The sequence below is a fragment of the Streptopelia decaocto genome (genome assembly GCF_964273445.1).
Source record: "Streptopelia decaocto genome assembly, chromosome: 18".
Taxonomy (NCBI): Eukaryota; Metazoa; Chordata; class Aves; order Columbiformes; family Columbidae; genus Streptopelia; species Streptopelia decaocto.
Window position 1 is genome coordinate 5,117,687 of NC_138673.1, and position 19,326 is coordinate 5,137,012.

At 51.4% G+C, this 19,326-nt stretch overlaps 1 protein-coding gene across 5 annotated transcripts in view; it reads right to left on the reverse strand.

Annotated features, from left to right (window-relative positions):
• Window positions 1-1,343: 1,343 nt before the first annotated feature.
• DTX2 (deltex E3 ubiquitin ligase 2) overlaps window positions 1,344-19,326 on the reverse strand; it is a 31,580-nt gene continuing 13,597 nt past the window's right edge. For 2 of the 5 annotated variants that reach the window (XM_082068429.1, XM_082068432.1), the window contains exons 4-11: window positions 16,778-16,836; window positions 11,051-11,182; window positions 4,883-4,927; window positions 3,861-3,931; window positions 3,075-3,233; window positions 2,827-2,988; window positions 2,282-2,371; window positions 1,344-2,000 (exon numbers count right to left, since the gene is read on the reverse strand). In XM_082068429.1, coding sequence (XP_081924555.1) covers window positions 1,776-2,000; window positions 2,282-2,371; window positions 2,827-2,988; window positions 3,075-3,233; window positions 3,861-3,931; window positions 4,883-4,927; window positions 11,051-11,182; window positions 16,778-16,836 — 943 coding nt within the window. In that variant the 3' untranslated portion in view covers window positions 1,344-1,775. The remainder of the gene's footprint in view (window positions 2,001-2,281; window positions 2,372-2,826; window positions 2,989-3,074; window positions 3,234-3,860; window positions 3,932-4,882; window positions 4,928-11,050; window positions 11,183-16,777; window positions 16,837-19,326) is intronic. The other 3 variants (XM_082068431.1, XM_082068430.1, XM_082068433.1) reach the window with 3 other exon arrangements.

Consider the following 19,326-nt stretch of genomic DNA (forward strand, 5'->3'; position numbering starts at 1 on the left):
GCTCAGAACCCAGGTGGCAAAAGGGTTTTAGGAGATGCCTCATGTCCTTGTGGCGGATGATGTGACATGGACAAGGTGCTGAGCCTGAACAGCTCATGCCACTGCCCCGGCCATGGACCAGCCCCGAAACAGGGAGGCTCCATCTGATTCACCCTGGGGAGCATCTCCTGAAGACGCCTTGGGCCACGCTCAGCAGGAAATTCTTGCTTTGTACAGGGCTGGGTGAACCCTGCTCAATTGTCACTTCAATTCACTGTTTTGATTGCTGGGAGGGCATGATGTGGGGATGGACAGCTGAGGTTTAAACACACAACCTCTGCCTTTCACACCAGAAAGGAGGCAGAGACAGCCCGCTTCTGTAGAGCTCAGCAATGCAAACACACATACCTGCTGTTTCCAAGGAGCTCCTGGGTTTGCAGCATCCCCAAAACCTGCAGCCAAGGGGAACCAGGAGGCTGCAAGCACAGGATGGGTGCTGGGGAAAGCTCCAACCCCCCACAGCTCTGAAAACCCTTTCCATTTTATATTGGCATGACAGAAATTTGCCCCTCTCTGCTGGTCCAGGACATGCGGGTCACAGGAGGGTGCAGAGCCAGCAGAGCACGGCCGTGTCCCAGACCTCCTGGGAACAAGGTGACACGTCAGATGGCACCAGGGCTGTGGATGTGCCAAAGGGATTTAGTGTGGGCAGAGCTCTCAGGACTTGCAGCTGGGCCTGGTGGCCACAGGCAACAGCCAGAAACAGAAACGTTTCAGCTGCCAGGTGACAAGAATGGGGACAATGTACAGCAAGGCCACCAGGACTGGGGCAAGGCCAAGAGGCAGAGCTCATGGTGCAGGAGGGTGCTCTGCCTTGTGTGGCTGCCGGGCTGCTCGCCTTGGTCGCCTGTCACCGGCTGGTGGCACCAGCACTCCCTGCAGCAGCAGCACAGAGCTGCCAAACAGCCTCCGCCCTGCAGAGGCTTCCCTGGGGCACAAACAGCCCCAAACTGCTGCCGTTTCACCCCAGAGAGGGGGATAAAGGAGGGCAGGTCCAGCCAGAAGGGCTTCAGGACAAGAGGAGCAGGGATGGTGGCTCACAGAAAGAGCAGGGGGCTGTGACTTGCCCCAGGGGGGACACTGCTGGGTCACCTCTGCCAGGTGAAGCACTGACAGCCTGCAATCCCCAGTCCCTGGGACTGCCCCTGCAGAGTCACATCCTCCAGCAAAGCTGAGCTTTCCCCTCCTTTCCCCTGGCTGGATCAAGTGTCCCCAGCTCTGCAGAGTAGGCTGGTCCCCCAGAGGGGGCCACCAAAGAGGGAGGCACCCCAAGCCATCAGGCAGCTTGAAGGCAGCACTACAACTTGCAGTGGAAATGAGTTTATTAAGACCAAGCAGAGAGAGGGGCAGGAGGAGGAGGCTTTGCTGCAAGAGGTGCCTCAGGGGCAGGGAGACCCTCATTTGCTTTCCAGCTGGTCCAGTTGTAGTGAGACACCCTCCCCCATCCTGTTCCCAAGCACTAACAAGGAAAGGTTTTCCCTTCACAAGTGGGTCTGTCACCATGGGACCACTGTCCCAGCTAGTCACCCGTGAGGCCATCAACCCTACCCAGAGATGCAAGTGCAGTTTCTACAAAAATAGCCCTCCCTATGGAAAAACAAACAAACAAAAAACTGTAGAGAGCGGGCAGGGCTCCCACGGGATTGTGTTATTGCTCAGTGTGACAGGCGGTCAGACGCAGGAACTTAAGGCAACAGGAATAAGTGCACTAGGTGGGTGCCTGAGGCGTGCACAGCTCATTGTCCCAGGCAGTCCTCGGTGACGCCCTGCGCGGCCAGCTCCGCCAGCACATTGTCCAGGTAGTTGGGGTCAGGGTAACCATGGCCGCTCAGGTTTGTGTCCATCTCTGTCTTGTGGTGGATCTCATTCCACACCACTGTGTTGCTCTCGCCGGTGGTGCTGGAGGTGCCCACGGTGAAAATCAGGCGTCTCTTCCAGGCCACCCTCAGGAGCTCCAGGACCTAGAGGTGGAAGGAAGATAAAAAACAAAGCTGGAGATTTGAACCATGAAAGCAGCTTGCCAGAAGCTTAACAGCCTAAATCTCTGCTGTAGCAGGAGGAAAGCAAAGATCCCAGCATCAGAAGGGATCTCCCTCATGTCCTAGTTACCCATGTGGTGACCCTGATGGGAAGGACCACTTGCTGGTCTTCCAGGACTTGAAAAATACTCCCAGAACTCTCAGCAACACAGGGCCAAGAGACAACCTGAGAAGGGTCACGTTATCAGCGTGTGACACCTTACCTTCCTCCCCTTCTCGTTGTCAGGCAGGTAACAACGGCGAGGAAAGCCTCTTGCTGTGTACGGCATCCCAGGGTTGGGGTGCTCAGGGCCCTGCAATAGAGAATACACATTCGGCATGGAAACGTCCATCTTCATATGAGTCAGACAATCCCTCAGCAACGGGATTTAGCATCAGCAGCAGAATTTAACACAGATCCTGTATCACACAAGAGCCCCTCGTTCCCGTGAACACCAGCTCTGCAGGCTGCTTGTGCTACGGAGGCAGCTCGACTGAGAGCAGAAGGTTGCCCTGCGGCACAGACCAGATGCAGACAGGGAAAAGACGTCTCTTGCAGACAAGCTGCTTGGGGCAACAGAAGAGAGCAAGGCAGAGAGTAAACATGGGTGGAAAATCATTAAGGAAGACCGATGAGTGGGGAGCTGGGCTCTGCTCAGCGGTGGGCTTGCCGGCAGGTGCTGTACCAGATACCAGGACTCCTCTGCGAGGCTCTCCTGGCTTGTGCTACCTGGCAGCAGCCATTCCTGCAAGCGTGCTGTGTGCTCACCTGGATGCCTCTGCTGATGTGATAGACAATCTCAATTGTCCCGCAGTCTTTGTGGCCAGGGAGGGACTGGGGGAACGTGGAGACCTCCATCTTCCCTTTGGGCTGAGTACCGGTTTTCTCTCCGTAGATAGTTTTACAGGAGGGGCACTGCAAACTCCCATCCTGCAGGGAGAGAGGAGCAGACGTCAGAACTCCACAGACGAGTCACCGGGCACAGGGGACCTGGTGAGGACGGGCCAGCTCGGTACCTTGTTCCCGTTGGAGTACATGGCCAGCACGCAGAGCATGTGGAAGGGGTGCTGGCAGTTCCTCAGCCGACCCACCGCCTCCGGCTTGATCGTGCTGCACTCACACGCGTCGCCATAACCCGAGGGGGAGGACAGCTTCTCCATGCAGATGATGCAGTCCTAGAGGCCAAGACAGAAAGGAGAAAACCACCATGTACTGTGAGCACAAGCTGCTCATAATGACTGACCCACCAAGGAAGCAAAGAGATGCTTCAGCAAGATTTGCCTTCAACTTTGATCTTTCCTTTTGAGGTTTAAGGGCACAGCCAGGTTTCATTATCTGACTGGTATCACCTCCACAGCGGATGAGAAGACCTGCCATCCGTCAGAGGGGATGAGTGGCAATTGAGTGGGGTTATGTCCTGCTCCTCTACAGCGCATGGTTTGCAGCTCTGTAGCTTTGACCTCTCTGAGCACAGAGAAGAGGCTGAAGCCAAACTCTCTCCCCCAGCCCAGGCCCTGCAGCCAGCTCCAAGGGAAATGAGGAGGCACTACCAGGATTAGCTACACAACCCACACCGTGCCTTCTCCGTCAGTCTGCTGACGAGGACAAGTCACCAGTTACCACGTGTGGGCTTCAGGCAGCACTGAGGCCTCTCCATCTAGCATCAGCAGTGCCACTGAGAGCAGGAGTATCAACCACACGGGATGCCCAAGGAGGGGTGGTCCTCAGGCATCGCCATGGTTGTCACAGCACCCAGTGAAGAGGCCACCGGGCAATCTCGAGTCACTTCACTGTCCTCTCACCTCATCAGCAGAAGAGCCCTTCACCTCTTCCAGGTACTTCCTCACCACGGCTTCGGGCTCGGTTGGTGTCGCTGCACAAGGAGAGAGGCGAGAAAAAGAGAGGAGAAGGAATCAGACACGCTGCGAGACATGATGGACATGTGCAGGTGAGCCAGAGAGAAGGGAGACAAGCAAGTCGCTGGCCAGGACGCCAAGGAGACAGGGCAGGGTCAGAGGGGGAGAAGAGGCTGCTCCAACTCGTCTCTACAAGCCCCTCAGAGGCTTTGCTGTCAGAAATGGCTGCCAGGAACACCGTGAACACTGCAGACAGGAAAACCCCCTGGCAGATGTGAGTGCCCTGTGTTGTGCACCCAGGGCTCTGCCTGTACCTGCTGTGCTCCTGTCCTCTCCACATACCCCATTGACAGCAGTCAGGTCCCAGCTGGACTTTGTTTGAGCAGACCAGAGGCCAGCCAGGATCAAACCAACCCAAGGATGCTATGGCCTCAGTGGGATAGAAGATTACATCTGGGTTGTCAAAGGAGAAGAGGCATCCCCCCTTTGCCCCAGCTGGCACCTGACCAGGAGACTCAGCAATGCATGAAGCTTCAGACCCCGTTTCAAGTACGGCAGCACGAGCCTCACATCCCTAGCATGAAATAGCAGCCTTTCTCCTGAGCTTCCACATACTCAAATCCAGCAAGACACAACACAAGTCACAGGGTATACAAAACAAACCAGCTTTCCAACAGGTACACATTATTTACAGCACACAACAGTGATATTTTTGCACTTTCCTAAATATAGTCCCTGCTCCCCATCCACCCAGGCACGGGCACCCCAACAGCCCACTGGCAGCCTGGTCCCCTCGGAGGTGTCACGGCACAAAGCAACAAACATCACACAACATCCAAAGCAAGTTACTGCCCGTAGCATCAGCAGTCACCTTAACTCCCAGCCCAGCAAGGCTTGGCTTAAGCCCACAAGCATCGTATGTGTCTGCAGGGCACCCAGCCCCAGGCTAGAGGAGATGAGCTCCTTACCGGTCATCAGGCCCGTCACCGAGGCTGCCAGGCTCTTCCACCAGCCTAGGAAAGGAAACATTTGCACAAGTGACATTATGACCTCACCTGGCAGGAGGCAAAAGAAAGACCTGTCACTTGGCTTGGGGGAAACCTCGCCTTTCCTTCCTGAATCTACTTTTTGAGGCAAAGCAGTGCTGTGATGAACAGGCCAGTGAAGCCGTAGCTCTTTCTTCTCTGTTCTCCTCCATCCTGGCCAGCCAAGCTGCCAGTGGTTCAGGGAGCAAGGGAAACACCAGCAACAGCTGGAGAGGCCACAAGCATCCATGCCCGACAGCCCAGAGCCTCGCAAGGGAGTTGTACTCCAAAGAGCTCTGCTTCTGAGCTAATTTCTGAGCCACTGTAGGACATCAGCTGTATTTCAGCAGAGACTACTGCTGCTCCAAACTCCACACACCCAGGTGGACACAGGACATCGCCATGTGCAACACCTGGGCATCAGAGCCGTGGGGGCACCTGTACAGCACATCTTCAGCTCTCCCCATCCGCTTCGGTGCCTTCCAGGAAGATGAAGGGTTCACAAGTGTTGGCTCTGTGGTTGAAAAAGCTGTGCATCAAGAGACAGTCACACTGGAGGCAGCACCAAACTGTTCTGCCACCCCAAAACACAGTTTCTGTCATCAGGATGAAGTGGTGGGTGCTATTTTCTGGAGAACCACTTGTCACAGGAGAGGCAAACGTGGTGAAGCAGAAGGGAAGGACTGCTCACATACCGCAGGTGTTGTTGAACAGGCAAAGGCCTGGATGGCACAGGCGCTGTACCACACAGGAGCCCCTCGTTCCCACGAACACCAGCTCTGTGGGCTGCCTGGGCTATGGGGGCACCTGGACAGGGAGGAGATCCCTGAACTGGGAGGTGGACTCTCCTGACTGAAGACACAGTCATTAAGATGAGTTATTTTCAGAAGGGGACTCCTGGCCATCCTGAAACACATGATTTCTGGTAGCAGGAGGAAGAGATAAGCTGAGCACACAGACCAGCAATGCTCCCTCCAAGTGCCAGTGTGGGCAGGAGGAGAGATGCCCAACATCTCAGGCAGAGCAGGGCTGTGAGGATCACCCTCTGTAGACCATTAACCAGGAAGGTAACAGGATAAAATAAGCATTAGGCCAAAGAGCAACATGAAAGCAGGCACAGGCATTTTCCACATCAGGGGCGTGTCAAAATCCCCTGGAAAAGCATTTCCAAGAACTGCCACAAGAGGAGCAGGAGACAAACAGGAGCCTGGGCAAGCCCCAGCCTTCTGGCTCCCAGGCCAAGAGCTCAGGAGCTGCTTCAGGGGCTCATTGGCAGACCCCACCGGGGATGCAGCTCCTTGCCTTTTCCAGAGGTGAGAAACAGCTCTGGGAATCCTCAGCTGGGACCTTGCTCGTACGCAGCGGATCACAATCTGCTGCCAGCACAGAGCTGCAAGGGGACGCGATGGGTCTGAACTGTCTCAGCTCAGTGCTCACTGTGCCTGAAGGTCTGCTGGCTGTGTGCTCCATGATGTCCCTACTCCAGCCTGGCACTTCCCATGCAGGACAGTTGGAACCAGGCTCTGGCTTGCAACCACCAAAGACCTTCGCAGTCACGCAGGAGAAAGAGGCTTCAGCTGCTTCTGCTCCGCAGGTTTTGGAGAGCCCTGTGTGAGCAGAACTTGCTGTTACCCACCGTGACTCCATCCACTTCCACAAGTACCCGACTGTGATGGCCACCACGTTCTCATTCCTGAGGATCCCGTGCTGCCTGCTAGACTGAGCACCAAGTCCTTCTAGACTGTGTTTTCCAGGTGGCTCTTTTTGAAGTGACCTTCTTGTCTCCTCTGGCTACGGGCTGGAGAAAGCAATGCCAAAAAGATGCACAGACAAGGTGGTGAAGACAAGTGAGGGAAGTGAGAAGGTGTGTTACACCAGCAGCAACACCTGCCCAGGACTCGGCAGAACATCCTGGTTCACCTGCACCGCAAATCTGAGTGGCTTTAGAGCAATCTGCCTTGTTTGGGACAGCAGAGGACGCTCCTTCATTTCTCTTGCTGTTGACTTTCCTTTGTAGCAGCTCAGAGGAACAAAGAGATGACTTGCCCAAGAACTGGCCAGGCTCATTTGAATCAAATCAATGAAGGGAGACAAAAAACCCAGTGCAGAGCTGGGTAAGAGTGAGAATGAGAAAGCTCTCGCAGGGTCTGTGGGGTACAGCAGGGATTTCAGGCAAAACAAATGGCATTACACCACCTCAGCAGCTGGCACTGGGCCGGAGCTGGGGACAATCAGGCAGAAAAGGGCGATGCAGCTCTCAGCCATCTTTAGGAAACCCAGGCCTGACGGGTTTGCATTGTGGCATCTCTGGTCTGTTCCCATCACTTTGCTGTGATAACGCTCTGATGCATTTATATCCACCAAGGCTGTCCGGGGAGTCCAGACACCTTAGCAAATCTGTCCCCAGCTGCAAGCGCTTCATTGTCCAGCCCCAAGGAAGCCTTTTGATGCGCAGAACTTGGTTTCAGCAACAGCAGCAAGCCCACACAGCCTTCCTCGCCTCTGAAGGGAGGCTCTTCTGCGGGCAGAAGAGCACATCTGGCAGGCCAGACCACAGCTGGAAGGCAGCTGAGAGACACGGCACCCACCACCAGCCACATATGCTCCGGCACATTAATCGCTTCCTTACCGGACCATTTGCTCCCTAAAAGTGTTTGCCTCCAAATCTTTGTTCTAGCCATCCCTTGGGATCAAAGCCTGTTTTGATGATCCAACAGTTTTCAGGATTCAATAGTGAATTGAAAATGCAACAGCAGAATCGACTGATGCTTTTTATCACCGGCTGGCTGAATGCTGTGCTATTGATTTATCTGGGATGTGAAGGAATGTTTACCATTCTTTCATTTACAAAGAGAGGAATAACGATTTTTTTAATGCTTCCCCTTCCTCCCTGTACATAATAAGTTGCTTGCTGAAGCAAGGGCTTTCCACAGGCAACATCTGACAGATGTGTTTCAAATCCTTGCAGCAGTAACGTGCCTCCTTCTGTATCCCAAAATGAGCCATATGGTTCGCAGCAGACTCTTTTTTTGATACCCTATGCATACCAGACACAGGTTGTTTCTAGTTATTGCTATGGACACCCATGTCTTGTCACCTCTGGACCTGCAAAGGTTGGATCTCCTGGCCTCAGTCCCCAAGAGGGCTGTCCAGAGATTGGGAAGGTGAGAGGAGATTTGGTGTTAAAACCAGGTTTCTTCACATTTAGCATTAAAGAGCATCCCCGTTATTACAGCCTGTCTCCTTCAGCAGCCGTCCCCCATGGGAACAGAGAGTTCCCCCAGTTCCATGGGGCTCCCTAGTCCCGCCCATCCCATGGGTCTGCAGATGGACAGAACATAAGAGGAGTAATCAGAATCAGCTGGGATTACACCCCCCATCCAGCCAGATCCCATCCTGGACAAGCATCCTCATCTCCACGACCATAGCATTCCACACGACTGCCCACCCCAGAGAACACACGCAGGGAAACCTCCAAGCCGGGCGAAAACTGGATACCGATCTGCACCACAGACATCACTGCCAGAACAGCAACAACGGTAATGAGTCCTGACTAATTAGTGCCTTTATTTAATATAACCCAGCTAGTCACCATGCTGGCTGCAATTCCATCAACGCCGCCTCAACCTGCCCGCGGCCAGCGTTTGCAGCGGCAGGAGGGAGCAAGCAGGGGTACACTGCACCCACCACCAGCTATTTCGGCACCAGTTTGGTGTAGGCAGCTCACTGGTGGCCTCCTGGGCTCACAGCTCTTGCTAGAACTGTGATGGAAAAACCTGGAGGAGTGTGGGAATGGAAAGGGCACACGATGCAGAAATTCAAGGCACAAAACAGGCCCATCTCTGCCTGTTGGCAGCGGCAGGGTCTGTAAAGGCAAAAAGAGCAGTCTGCCTGAAAGTCAGGATCACGACTGCCACTGCAGAACAGCGTTCTAAGCCGGGGGGGTGTTGTATAAATGCAGCTTTTTCTTAAGAGGGACTGAGCCCGCTCTTAATCCCGGAGTCATGCACTCTGCAGGACTAGCCGTCCTGTCCCAGCAAAGCGGAATCTCATTTTCTAAACCAGAGGGAGGCACCTTTTCCCACGGCTCAGTGTTAGGAATAACAGAACCGGCAAAGCATCTCCTCTGCAGCACATCCCGAGCAGGACAAGGCCATCTGGGACAGATGTTGTAGCAGAAGGGAGAAGGAGCTGCTCAGTGCCCCGTCCCACCCCTCAGGCTGGTGTCCCCTCCCTGAGCTGTAGGTGTCCAGGCCCAGCAGGTGGCATTGGTGGGCTGGCAGGGAGGTGGCATCAGGCAGGTCCCCAGGCCTGGCAGTGTGCACAGCCCTGGGCTGAGCTGGCTGCTCAGACACCCCCAGCCCACATCCCATCCTCCCCACCTGCCCCATTTCACGCTCTGCATTGCTGCTCTCCTCACCCTGCTCAGAAGTTACAAGACGTGTTCTCCTATTAGGATCACACCCTTGCAAGCATCCTGGGCACCTGCACCTGAATCTCCTCCACGCCGGGGAGGGGGTGGATGCTGCAAATGTGCTGCTACCAAGAGACCCCACTGAGGAGCAGCCAGCGGCACTGCAGCGTGGGGGACTGCAGAGGAGTGGAGCCATGCACGTGAGGCCACACTTTGCCCTAAATGCGCCCAGTTTTGTGTGACTAACCAGCAGCAGGTGACCAACACCAGCGGCAGGCCTGGCTTTCTGTTTTTCAGGCTCCTCCAGTGACAAGAGCAAGGCGATGCCCCTGCAGGAGGTCCCAGCTGCTCTGCAGTCCCATTTCCAAGGTGTCCCCAGCACCCAGCCCGCACCCCTGGCCACGGAGGGTCGCACGGATGCTGCACCAGGCGCCAGTGTCACCCCAGCACCTCACCAGCTGGCTGCGGATCAAGATCCTCATCCAGCCCCTCTGCCACCCACCTCCACTCTGCTCTTCTCCCTCACCTCCCATTTTCCATTGCTCCTCCAGTTCTTTGCTGCTTTTCCCACCGCCCCCTGCTTTCTCCTCCCCCTCCATCACACATCCTACTCCACATTTGCTCTCTCCCGTTTGCATCTCCTCCTCTCATAACGCATTTCCGCAAGATGCCTCCTCCACGTTTAATTTATATTTTCCTTCTACTACCCTTCCTGCCTCCTTCAGCCAGGTTTGGACCTCACTTCCCCATCAAACCTCCTCACTGCATGCACAGACTTTGAGGATAGAGACACTGATACCAACAAACTCCTCAAGACAGCCAGATACCTCTTCCCCTCAACCTCAGGGCTCTTCCCTCCTTCTTAAACACAAGCATCCTCATGTTAAACAACCACTCACTTCCAGTCCCCTCTTCATGTATCTTAGGTTTGGTGGTGGTTGAGCACACCAGGACATCTGTGCTGGGGGTTGATGAACAACCTCTACAGCTACACCAGCCTGGATTCCCACCTACCCCCCCACAGGTGGGACCCAGGCTCTAAACTGGGAGCCCACCAGCTCTGCAAGGGTGAGGGATACCCAGTGAGACACAAAGAGGAGAAATGAAGGTCCTGCCTTGGAGGTGGCTCAGCTCCTTCCGCTCCAGACAGAGAGAACAAATCCTCTGCAGTTTGACCCTGAAAGCCCTATTATGACTCAGGGGCCTGCTTGTCTGGAAGATCCTTCTCACTCCATGACTCAACGATGACAAGCACAGCTCACAAGTGAACCTTCTCTTGAGAGCGTGTATGGATTAAATGCTCTCCTTGATGGTTCCTCAGCATCCAAACTTGTCCCACCAATGCGTCAGAGCAGGCCCTGGCAGGTGGGTGCCCAAGAGGGTGTAAAGGGACCATGTGGGAGGCTGAAGGAGTCTCTGACATGCACAGAGAACAACTGGGCTGCTCCAGCTCGATGGCAACGAGCAGAGCTACCACAGGACAGGTTCTACTTTACCATCATATTTTACAGCCTGTCAGGGACCGTGCAGGCCAGGAGACGTGCCCGGCTTCTCCCCTTGGTGGGACAAACATCATCAGTCAAACCAGAAGAGCCAAGAGGGTGGTGGGGAGAGACAAGAGGGAAAGAGGCAGAACAATTGCAAAGAGATAAAGAGAAGGAGATGGAAGCAAATATCAGAGTTTGAGCAGGAACTACCTTTCTTGGACACTTTCCTCCCCTCCTTAACTGAGCTGTGTTTTTTAGTGGCTTTATGGGTGCTGGCAGCTTGCGGCACACAGGTGAGGTGCACGGGGAGTCCAGCGGCTGACATCAGAATAGCCGTCATGCCTACAGCGGGTACGAAATCGACATGCAGGAAGGAAACAATGGGGAAACATATTCATTAAAAAAAAAAAAAAACTTTCAAAGAAAAATTTTAAAAAAGATAAAACAAAACAAAACCCAAACCCTTGATTCAGAGGAAATACAACATCCAAGAGGCAACGGGGTTGCAGTCAGCACAAGGGCAGGATCCAGAGGCTTTCTGAGGGGGGAGCCCAGGAAACGAATTTAAGCAGGGAAATACAGGCACGAGTCTCGGCTGTGAGCCCCTGAGCCAGTGTGGGAACAGGACCTTCCTCTTCATCTTGTCTTTAGGGCTCCTTGGGCACTTTGCATCTGCTGTGGTTCAAAGTCCTCCAGCTCTTGGAGCCCTGGAAGCATCACCTGTAACCCCTAAACATCACACTCAGCTACTGGCCCCCCTAAAGTTATGTATTTCAAAGGCATCGCACCAAATTGATCCCCAGAGAGCAGCTTAACTGCCTGCAGACTGTGTCCAAGTGCAGAACTGACCACAAACTGGAGCTGCTCTACTCAATCCCCCACCAGACGAGCCCCATGGTGGTGGCACCCCACTCACCCCCACCATTCCCTCCTTGGCACCCCAGCTTTTCTTACCACCCCCAGCTAAAATACCATTCTCACCCTGCCCCCCCCAGCCAGCTGTATTCATGGGATGCAGTTTGCTCAAGCTCATGAATCATTCAAAAGGACAACCATTCCCTGAAGGTAAAATTGGCACACAGAGAGCTACAGGACTGATCATGCTGATCTAATACGATGTTTGCCCATGAAATACAGGCCGGTTACAAGTCATAACATTTCTAAGGCAGCATATTGCTGTTAAACTTCTATTTGAGACAACACCTGCCTTTGCTTTCCCAAGACATGACTTCCCCACCTGCTGCGGCCATTGCCAAAACTGGGAAAAGAAAAGCTCATGGGTGCAGAACAACAGCAGACAACCTAAGCGCCAACGTTTCCCCAAAATTTACCTCTTACAGTAGACCATGCAAACCCACATCTTAACACTATGGAAATTCCTGCCGTATCCTGCACAGTGGTTCATGGCCAAAGCAGGTTGGGAAAGGAAGATAGAAGAGCACGTTTGTTCAGGACAGAAGGGAGGTAACTTGCCCACATGTGACTGAAAAATCAAGTTATGACGGGAAGCATCAACCAGCTTTGCGTGACTATTTTCTGCCTCAAACATGCAACTAGTCAAGCACCTGCACCTTGTGACTAGAAATCCCCTGCACAAACCCTGTGTCAGTGCCCGACAAGCAGAACTAACTCTACGCAGCACTGACCGTGTTTTACACCTCCTTAAGGTCCAAGCACAATAAATATTCCAGAACCTGTTCAAGTCCTTTCTGGATACACGAAGTTGGATGGCCTTACTATGACTTTCTCATCAAAGGACCAAAGGCAGACAGAAGGGGTTTCACAAGATGGGTAAATGGGCACAGATGGATGAAGTATTTTCCCCAGGGTTACCCAAGAACCTTTGGCAGAGCTGGTCTGGCCAGAAGACCACGTTGCCTGATTCGTGGTGAAACCGCACGCTTCCAGATGGAAGCGGTAACAGCAAACCTGGCGGCCCTGCATCACTCTCACCAGGTAGCACCACTGTCAATCTAGATTTGATGTCTCAGACAGCCCAAACCCACCAAGGTTGCAAAATGCAATTCCCCAGAAATGGTGCAGAAAAGGAAACCGTAAAGTCGTCTCCAAAAAAACCTGCTTCTAAGCGACGCGATCACACTGATTGCAGAAACTGACATTTGAAAAGCAAGTCCAAAGACTAACGTGGATTATCACCACCTACGCACAGCTGACTGATAGGCAAATGCAAAATTAATGCTTTCTTCTTAAGAGATCAATACTGTCTTGCTAACATTAAAATGCAGAGCCCATTTAAAATAAAAGAACATAACAGAGTCTGAACAACCAGCTTCAGACTCTTAATGTCAGAGGACAAAATGTTGCTTCACAAATTCAGACCCAGTGAAGACCACAGGACCTCAGCTGAGTTCAGTTACCCTCTAACGCAGCCCCCGCCAGGTACCTGGAACAACACGTCCAAAACTGCCTGCCAGCATCATGAATCATCGCAAAGAAAATAAACGTTTATTCCAGGAACCTTCTCTCTTTGGTTTTATGAGCTGCAAATGTATCTACAACTCCACACAGACATACAGCACAGGGCAATCATGGAACCGGGACAACTACCCCCAACCAAATATTCTCCCATGGACAATCTTAAACCATCAAAAAAAGGTAATTTTCCACTTTTACCTTCTGCTGCCTTTGGAGAGACACACAAAGAATCACCTTCTGCAGATTCAAATCAAGAGAGCATTTAAAAAGGAGCTATTCTGGTGTTACGTTGCTCTTCTGGCTCATCTCGAACCCCAGCAGCGATACCTCCTCTAAAGCTCTAATACAATACTGGAAATCTCAGCATCTAACAATCCTCCCACAAGTTTGGTGACAAGTCCCCAGTGAGGGATCTCCTCTGATCCAAGCCTTACGTGGGAGTGTGCGTTCACAAGAAGTGCCAAAACAACACGGAGACACACAGCACATCTGCAGAGCAATTCTGACCAGCGGACACAACTGTTTTCATCCCAAACTCGTCATAGACATCTGTGGAGTTACGTCAGGAGCAAATGTGACCCTGGGTTAATTCTCACCTGCAAATGCAAGGGCCAAGCTGCAACAAGATAAGCTTGCCCAGACCAAAACTGCTTTTGGATGCTCTTGTGTTCCTGCTGCTCCCCAGCTGGATTAATATTAATATGTTCACAGCTTTCCATGAGAACTGCCTCTTCTCTCTTGCTCAAAGCATCTATTTGGCTAAAAGTACAACATTACTGACTCCTTGGGGTAAAATAATTTTCACTAGAGCTATGACAACATCCACCAGCTTTCCTCAGCCTGCCATGCAAATAAAGGACTTTCATAACATCCTGTGCAAAAGCTGAGCATGGGAAAAACACCCTACATAATGTAATAAGCGCTGACCACACGCTTCCTTCACAAACCCAGCCTAACATTCTGCTCTGGTACTGCTCTGGATTTGTACAGTTTAGACTGGGATGGGTTCCAGTCCTGGACTTCAGCAGGTAGAGGGAAAAGGGCAGAACTTGCCTTCAAATAACATGAGACCTCAGAAAAAACACTGCTCATCTGTATAATTATATCCACCAGCAAAATTATCATGGTTAGTGTGTTCCCAACCGCCCCAGCTCTAGGAATCGCGCAAATGAGAAACACTTGGTTTCATTTAACAAAAAGCTCATTTCCAGCCTTCATCTTAAAAAAAGCACTAAAAGGGCCTTCACATAACCACCTAGTCCTCCCCAGCCCCAAGGCACAGCACCTAAACTCCTTTATTCCCAAGAGATGTTAGTCCAGCTGATCCTTAAACACCAATGCCGCGGTTCAACGTTTTGCTCAAGCCTCTGTTGTGGCATTTCACTGCACTAGACAAATACTCAGGGGGAAAGAAAAAGCTTAAAATACAAGTTTCCACATGCACCTTAAATATGAACAAAATACCACTTCCCAGAAGAGGTCCTAAAACCAGAGAGCAGAGCACAGAGGGGAAGAAGAAGATCTCCCGACAGACACAGCCAATCAACCTTTCGATAAAATTTTTAAGGATTCCAATTCAGATTTTTCTGCCCCCTTGCACCTCTGGGGCTCGTCACACTTGCCACAAGGCAGCGCCGATCAGAGCCGTGTCCTACCAAGACCTGGATTTGATGGAGACACTGGCCCCAGGAATTGCTTCTGCACTGACCACGCTCATCCCAGTCCATACAACTTGGTACGCTTCTCGTTAGCTGCCTTGTGGAGAGCTAAAGCTTTTAGAAATGAATAATTATTCACTCTTTTGAACTCTCAGTCTCCAACAACAGAGATACCAATTAAAAATGTAACCATTTTAGTTTATTAAATGGTGGTAAACAGCTTAATTCTACTGAGCTCTCCTGCAGCCTTTTATATCTAAGCGTTGCACTACAAGGTATAAATGGAGCATGTGAATTCACCTCTTCCAGACTAACTGGGGATGGCTTGCACATGTAGGATGAGATCAGCGTTAACACAGCCTGGATTCACCAGGGCTCTTCAGTTCTTTGCTGTATTTACCTTCATGTGATTAAGTACCTAATTACACAGACAGTGCTAATAGCCAGGGGATGAAATTCAGAGCTTTTATAAGCAAAGAGAGTTCTTCTACTCAGGTCATCCACCTAGGTGAGGTCTGAGCTTGAATTTATACCTCACTTCCACAAAGATCGATGTGCTGATGGGCAGACAGATGGGCTGCTCACCGGCAGAGGACTGCCAGTATTAGAGGTTTTTTTTAAATAGTTTGGCTATAGAGACACACAAGGCACGGTTCACACAATGGTACTAACAGTACACAACCAGAAACATAAATCCTGGAGATCAGTTTTGTGAAGGGTAAGATCTGATATGCAAGAGAAGACCAAACAGCAACACCTTTCCTGGGATGAGCTGGTAACCATTGTCTTTAAAAGCAAGAACACAACCGTCTGTACATGCTCAGGAGCAAAGTTTGGTGTCCAAGAAGCTACTAACCTCAACAGACCATGCATGGACAAGAGCCAGAGGAGGGAGAGGGTTAACAGATATTCTGTAATGCCTGAAATAGGTACAGAAAACCTCAGAAAATATCATACACCAGGTCTTTTCCACTTCTCTGCCCCTAGGTTACCATGTTATGATACAATTTGGAGTCGGTGTTGGTATGGAGAGGACACCTGCTCTCAGCAGAACCCCCATCTCTCCAGGTACCACCACACCATGGCCCACGTTTTGGTGCTGGCTGAGACAAACCAGAGCAAATGTGCTGATGGTTTTTGGCAAGGAAACACTGCCACTGAAAGCTGCACGCACGAGTTGTCGTTTTCAAGGCAACAGCATTTCGTGTTTCACAGGCAAATCTATTCTGAAAAGGAGCATTGAAAATTGGCACTTTCATCCCTCCCAGACACACTCCTTGGGTATGTTCAGTTTTGTATTCACAGGTCTAGATGATAACAAGCAAGCCTGTATTCTGCTGCCACAGGAGACAACGTCTGATTCAACTTCTGTCTCCTCCTTTCCTCATGACAAAGCACCACAATCATTTCTTAAGCTAAAGACCACCTAAGCTTTTATAATAAAACCACATCAAAAAATCACTTTAAAAAACAGATTAAAAAAATCATCTTACACCACTTTTCCCCCTTGACTTGAAATAGCAAGTAACAGCAAGCACTGAGCTTGATCTGTGTGCTTCCCCACTGCTACTTGCTCATCCACACATACAGGGAAGATGAATACCCAAGTCCCAAATAAACCCACTCATTTTGAGAGCCTCAGGACCAGTAATGATGAGAAAAACAGTTCCTAAGGTTTGACCATCCCATTCTCTCCCAAATTGGCCCTTTCTGAAAAATCTTTGGGCATAAAATCTAAATGCCAGCAACATTTCAGACTCTTACTGAAAACCAACAAAGGAAAATAAGCGTAAAAGGTAAAGCACATGCTCCTGTAAACCTGGGGACAGAGCAGGATCCTTACCTGCCAGTGCCTGGTTCACCTTGCTGGGTTTGGGCATCTTGACCGGCAGGTTTGGGGCACTAAAGAGAGAAAAGAAAAAAGGGACCAATTCAACAGCACAGATAATCACTAACAGAACAGACAATTCAGCAACACACTATTCTCTCTTGAGTGCCAAGGGCCTGGATATATTAACAGGGATTAATTGTCCCAACAAGTCCCACCTGCAACCCCAACCCAAGCACCCTCTGCCCAATGGTCCAGCAGCTGCATTTAAGAAGCCCAGTCCTTGCCAGAGTTATCTAGTAGGTTTATTTATCTCCAAGGTGGACCTCAGATCTATGTTGTAGGTAGCTGTCTCCAGTTCCATCTTTTCCTGGCTGGCTGCTGGGCTTGACTCATCCTTCCCTCTTGCTGGTGGACCCTGTTGTCACCCCCCTCCTCTGATCCTAGGATGCATCCCTGCTCTTGCTGCTCCACCACAGAGCCTCCCATGAGCAGCTGACCTGTGTTACAACAGACTGCTGCACCAGCAGGTCCATGGCACCAACATGCAGCCAGGAACCACTGGGATGTGGCAAAGTTCATCTTAATCCTTCCGGGTGACTTGGTCTCTAGCCAGAGAAGCAAACTCACCAGAGCGTGAACCCCCATGCTTACGAGAAGTTGCAGCTGTACAGATCAAAGGAAGCATTATCAGCCCCTGCTGCTTTCCCAATGGGGAAACTGAGGCAGGGAAAGGGCAAGACAAGTACTTGAGCACACACAGCTGCAGCCCTGGGTTGAACAGAATCAAGCCTTGACTCTACCTGTTCAACCCAAGAGTTACTGCAAGATGTGGGAACAAAGGAGGAAAGGCTGAAGGAGACTTAGAACTGAGTTTGGCACCCACCTGCTTTTGGAAACCAAGAGGATCTGGACACCAAGCATCGCTTTCAGATTTGTAACCTACTTGTTTTGGCATTGTTCACCAGCACTGGCAGCTGCACCTCAAGCTTGTTTGGGACACAGGGGCAGCCAGGGTCATGCAATGAGCTGATGGCAGCGGTTAGGAAGGAAATAGTGAGCAGCAATACGATGGGGTCACGAGAGGAGAAAGCAAGCTGGATGCACACGAGCAGAGCAGGAACATTTGAAATCCAATGTGCTGGCACAGATGTCACCCATAGACTTTGTCTCAAAGGACTGCCCAAAACACCCCAAATTCCATAAAACCTGTCCAGCTCCTTGAGCATTCATGGAGCAGACTAAGGTGGCCAAGTGCCCAAATGCCACCCGCTATTCTAGGGAGGGAACCTAATTCCCTCCAGCTGGGATGCAAAAGCTGTCACTGCGCCCAAAATAGCATCACAGACAGAGGTCACCCTCTTCAGCCTTGCTAAAATCTTTGTCCACGTTTCCACAACAATGACCAGAGCCAAAGAGATGTGTGAGTGACACGTCTTTCACCATGATGACAGGGACACACACCCACCTCCCTCTTCTCCTACCTGCCACGGTTTGAAATAGGTTCCCACACGCGTGCTGAGCTCCCTGCAGAATCCCCCAGGCAAGACCCAGGGCTTGGTGCTGCGCTGACAGCCTGGACAAGCGAGACCGGCTCTTCCAGACCCTTAAAAAGCTCTCCAGACTGCAGAGGTTTCCCTTCCGCCTCTTTCAAAGACTGTGTTTTCCCCTCTGCTGCCCCTGATTTTGCAATGTCTTCAAATGATGCAACAGACTGTTCTTGCTACAGCCCAATTCAAACCCATTGAACACAGTGGAAATCCTCCCCGCAGTTTCAAAGGGCTTTGAATGAGATGCTGTGACGTCATTTTATGACTTTTTTTTCTTTCCTGACTCAGCCTCTTCGTCACAACTCTTTCTCAGGTATTTCCCTCCTCTGTCTCATGTCTTTGCTTCGATTCTGCTCCAGCTATGATGCTCTTCAGATGATAGGCAGTAGCAGGGCTGCTTCCCCTCCAGCTGCAGACAGGGAGGGTATTTAAGGACCAGATAATGACAAGGAACTTGAGAGAGCTGCTCCCAAAAATCAGTGAGGTCTCCTCCGAAGGCAACATGGCGCCTGGCACCATGCCTGGTCTGTGACCCTGCTGGTGAGTGATACTGAAGAGCTTGCGCTTCATCGTCATACCATGAAGCGCAGCAGCCACCTTGGGTACTTCCACTTCCCCATCGAAGGTAAAAATACAACAGACCACAAAGTGGAACCTTCTGCTCTGCCAGAAAAGCAGCCAGGAGATCCCAGAGTCATTACACCTGAGGCTGTAGAAAGCAAACCCAGAGCTGTTCTGGGAAGGGACCACCGGTAACAACGCTTTGAGACAACCGGCAGAGAAATTCCTCACTCTGCATTGCAGGGCTCAAGCCCAAGTGACCCAGGAGCTAGAGCTTCTATGCAGTGAGAAGAGCCCTTAGATTTGCAGAGGGAAATGGATGAGCAATTGATGCATTTTGCAAGCAATCAAGTTCTGGAAGCTGTGAGTGCACTGCAGATAGATCACTGCCCATCAGGAAGCAGTTGCTGATCAGCTGCACCCCTGGTATAAAGGCAAAGTGTGTTGGCTTTG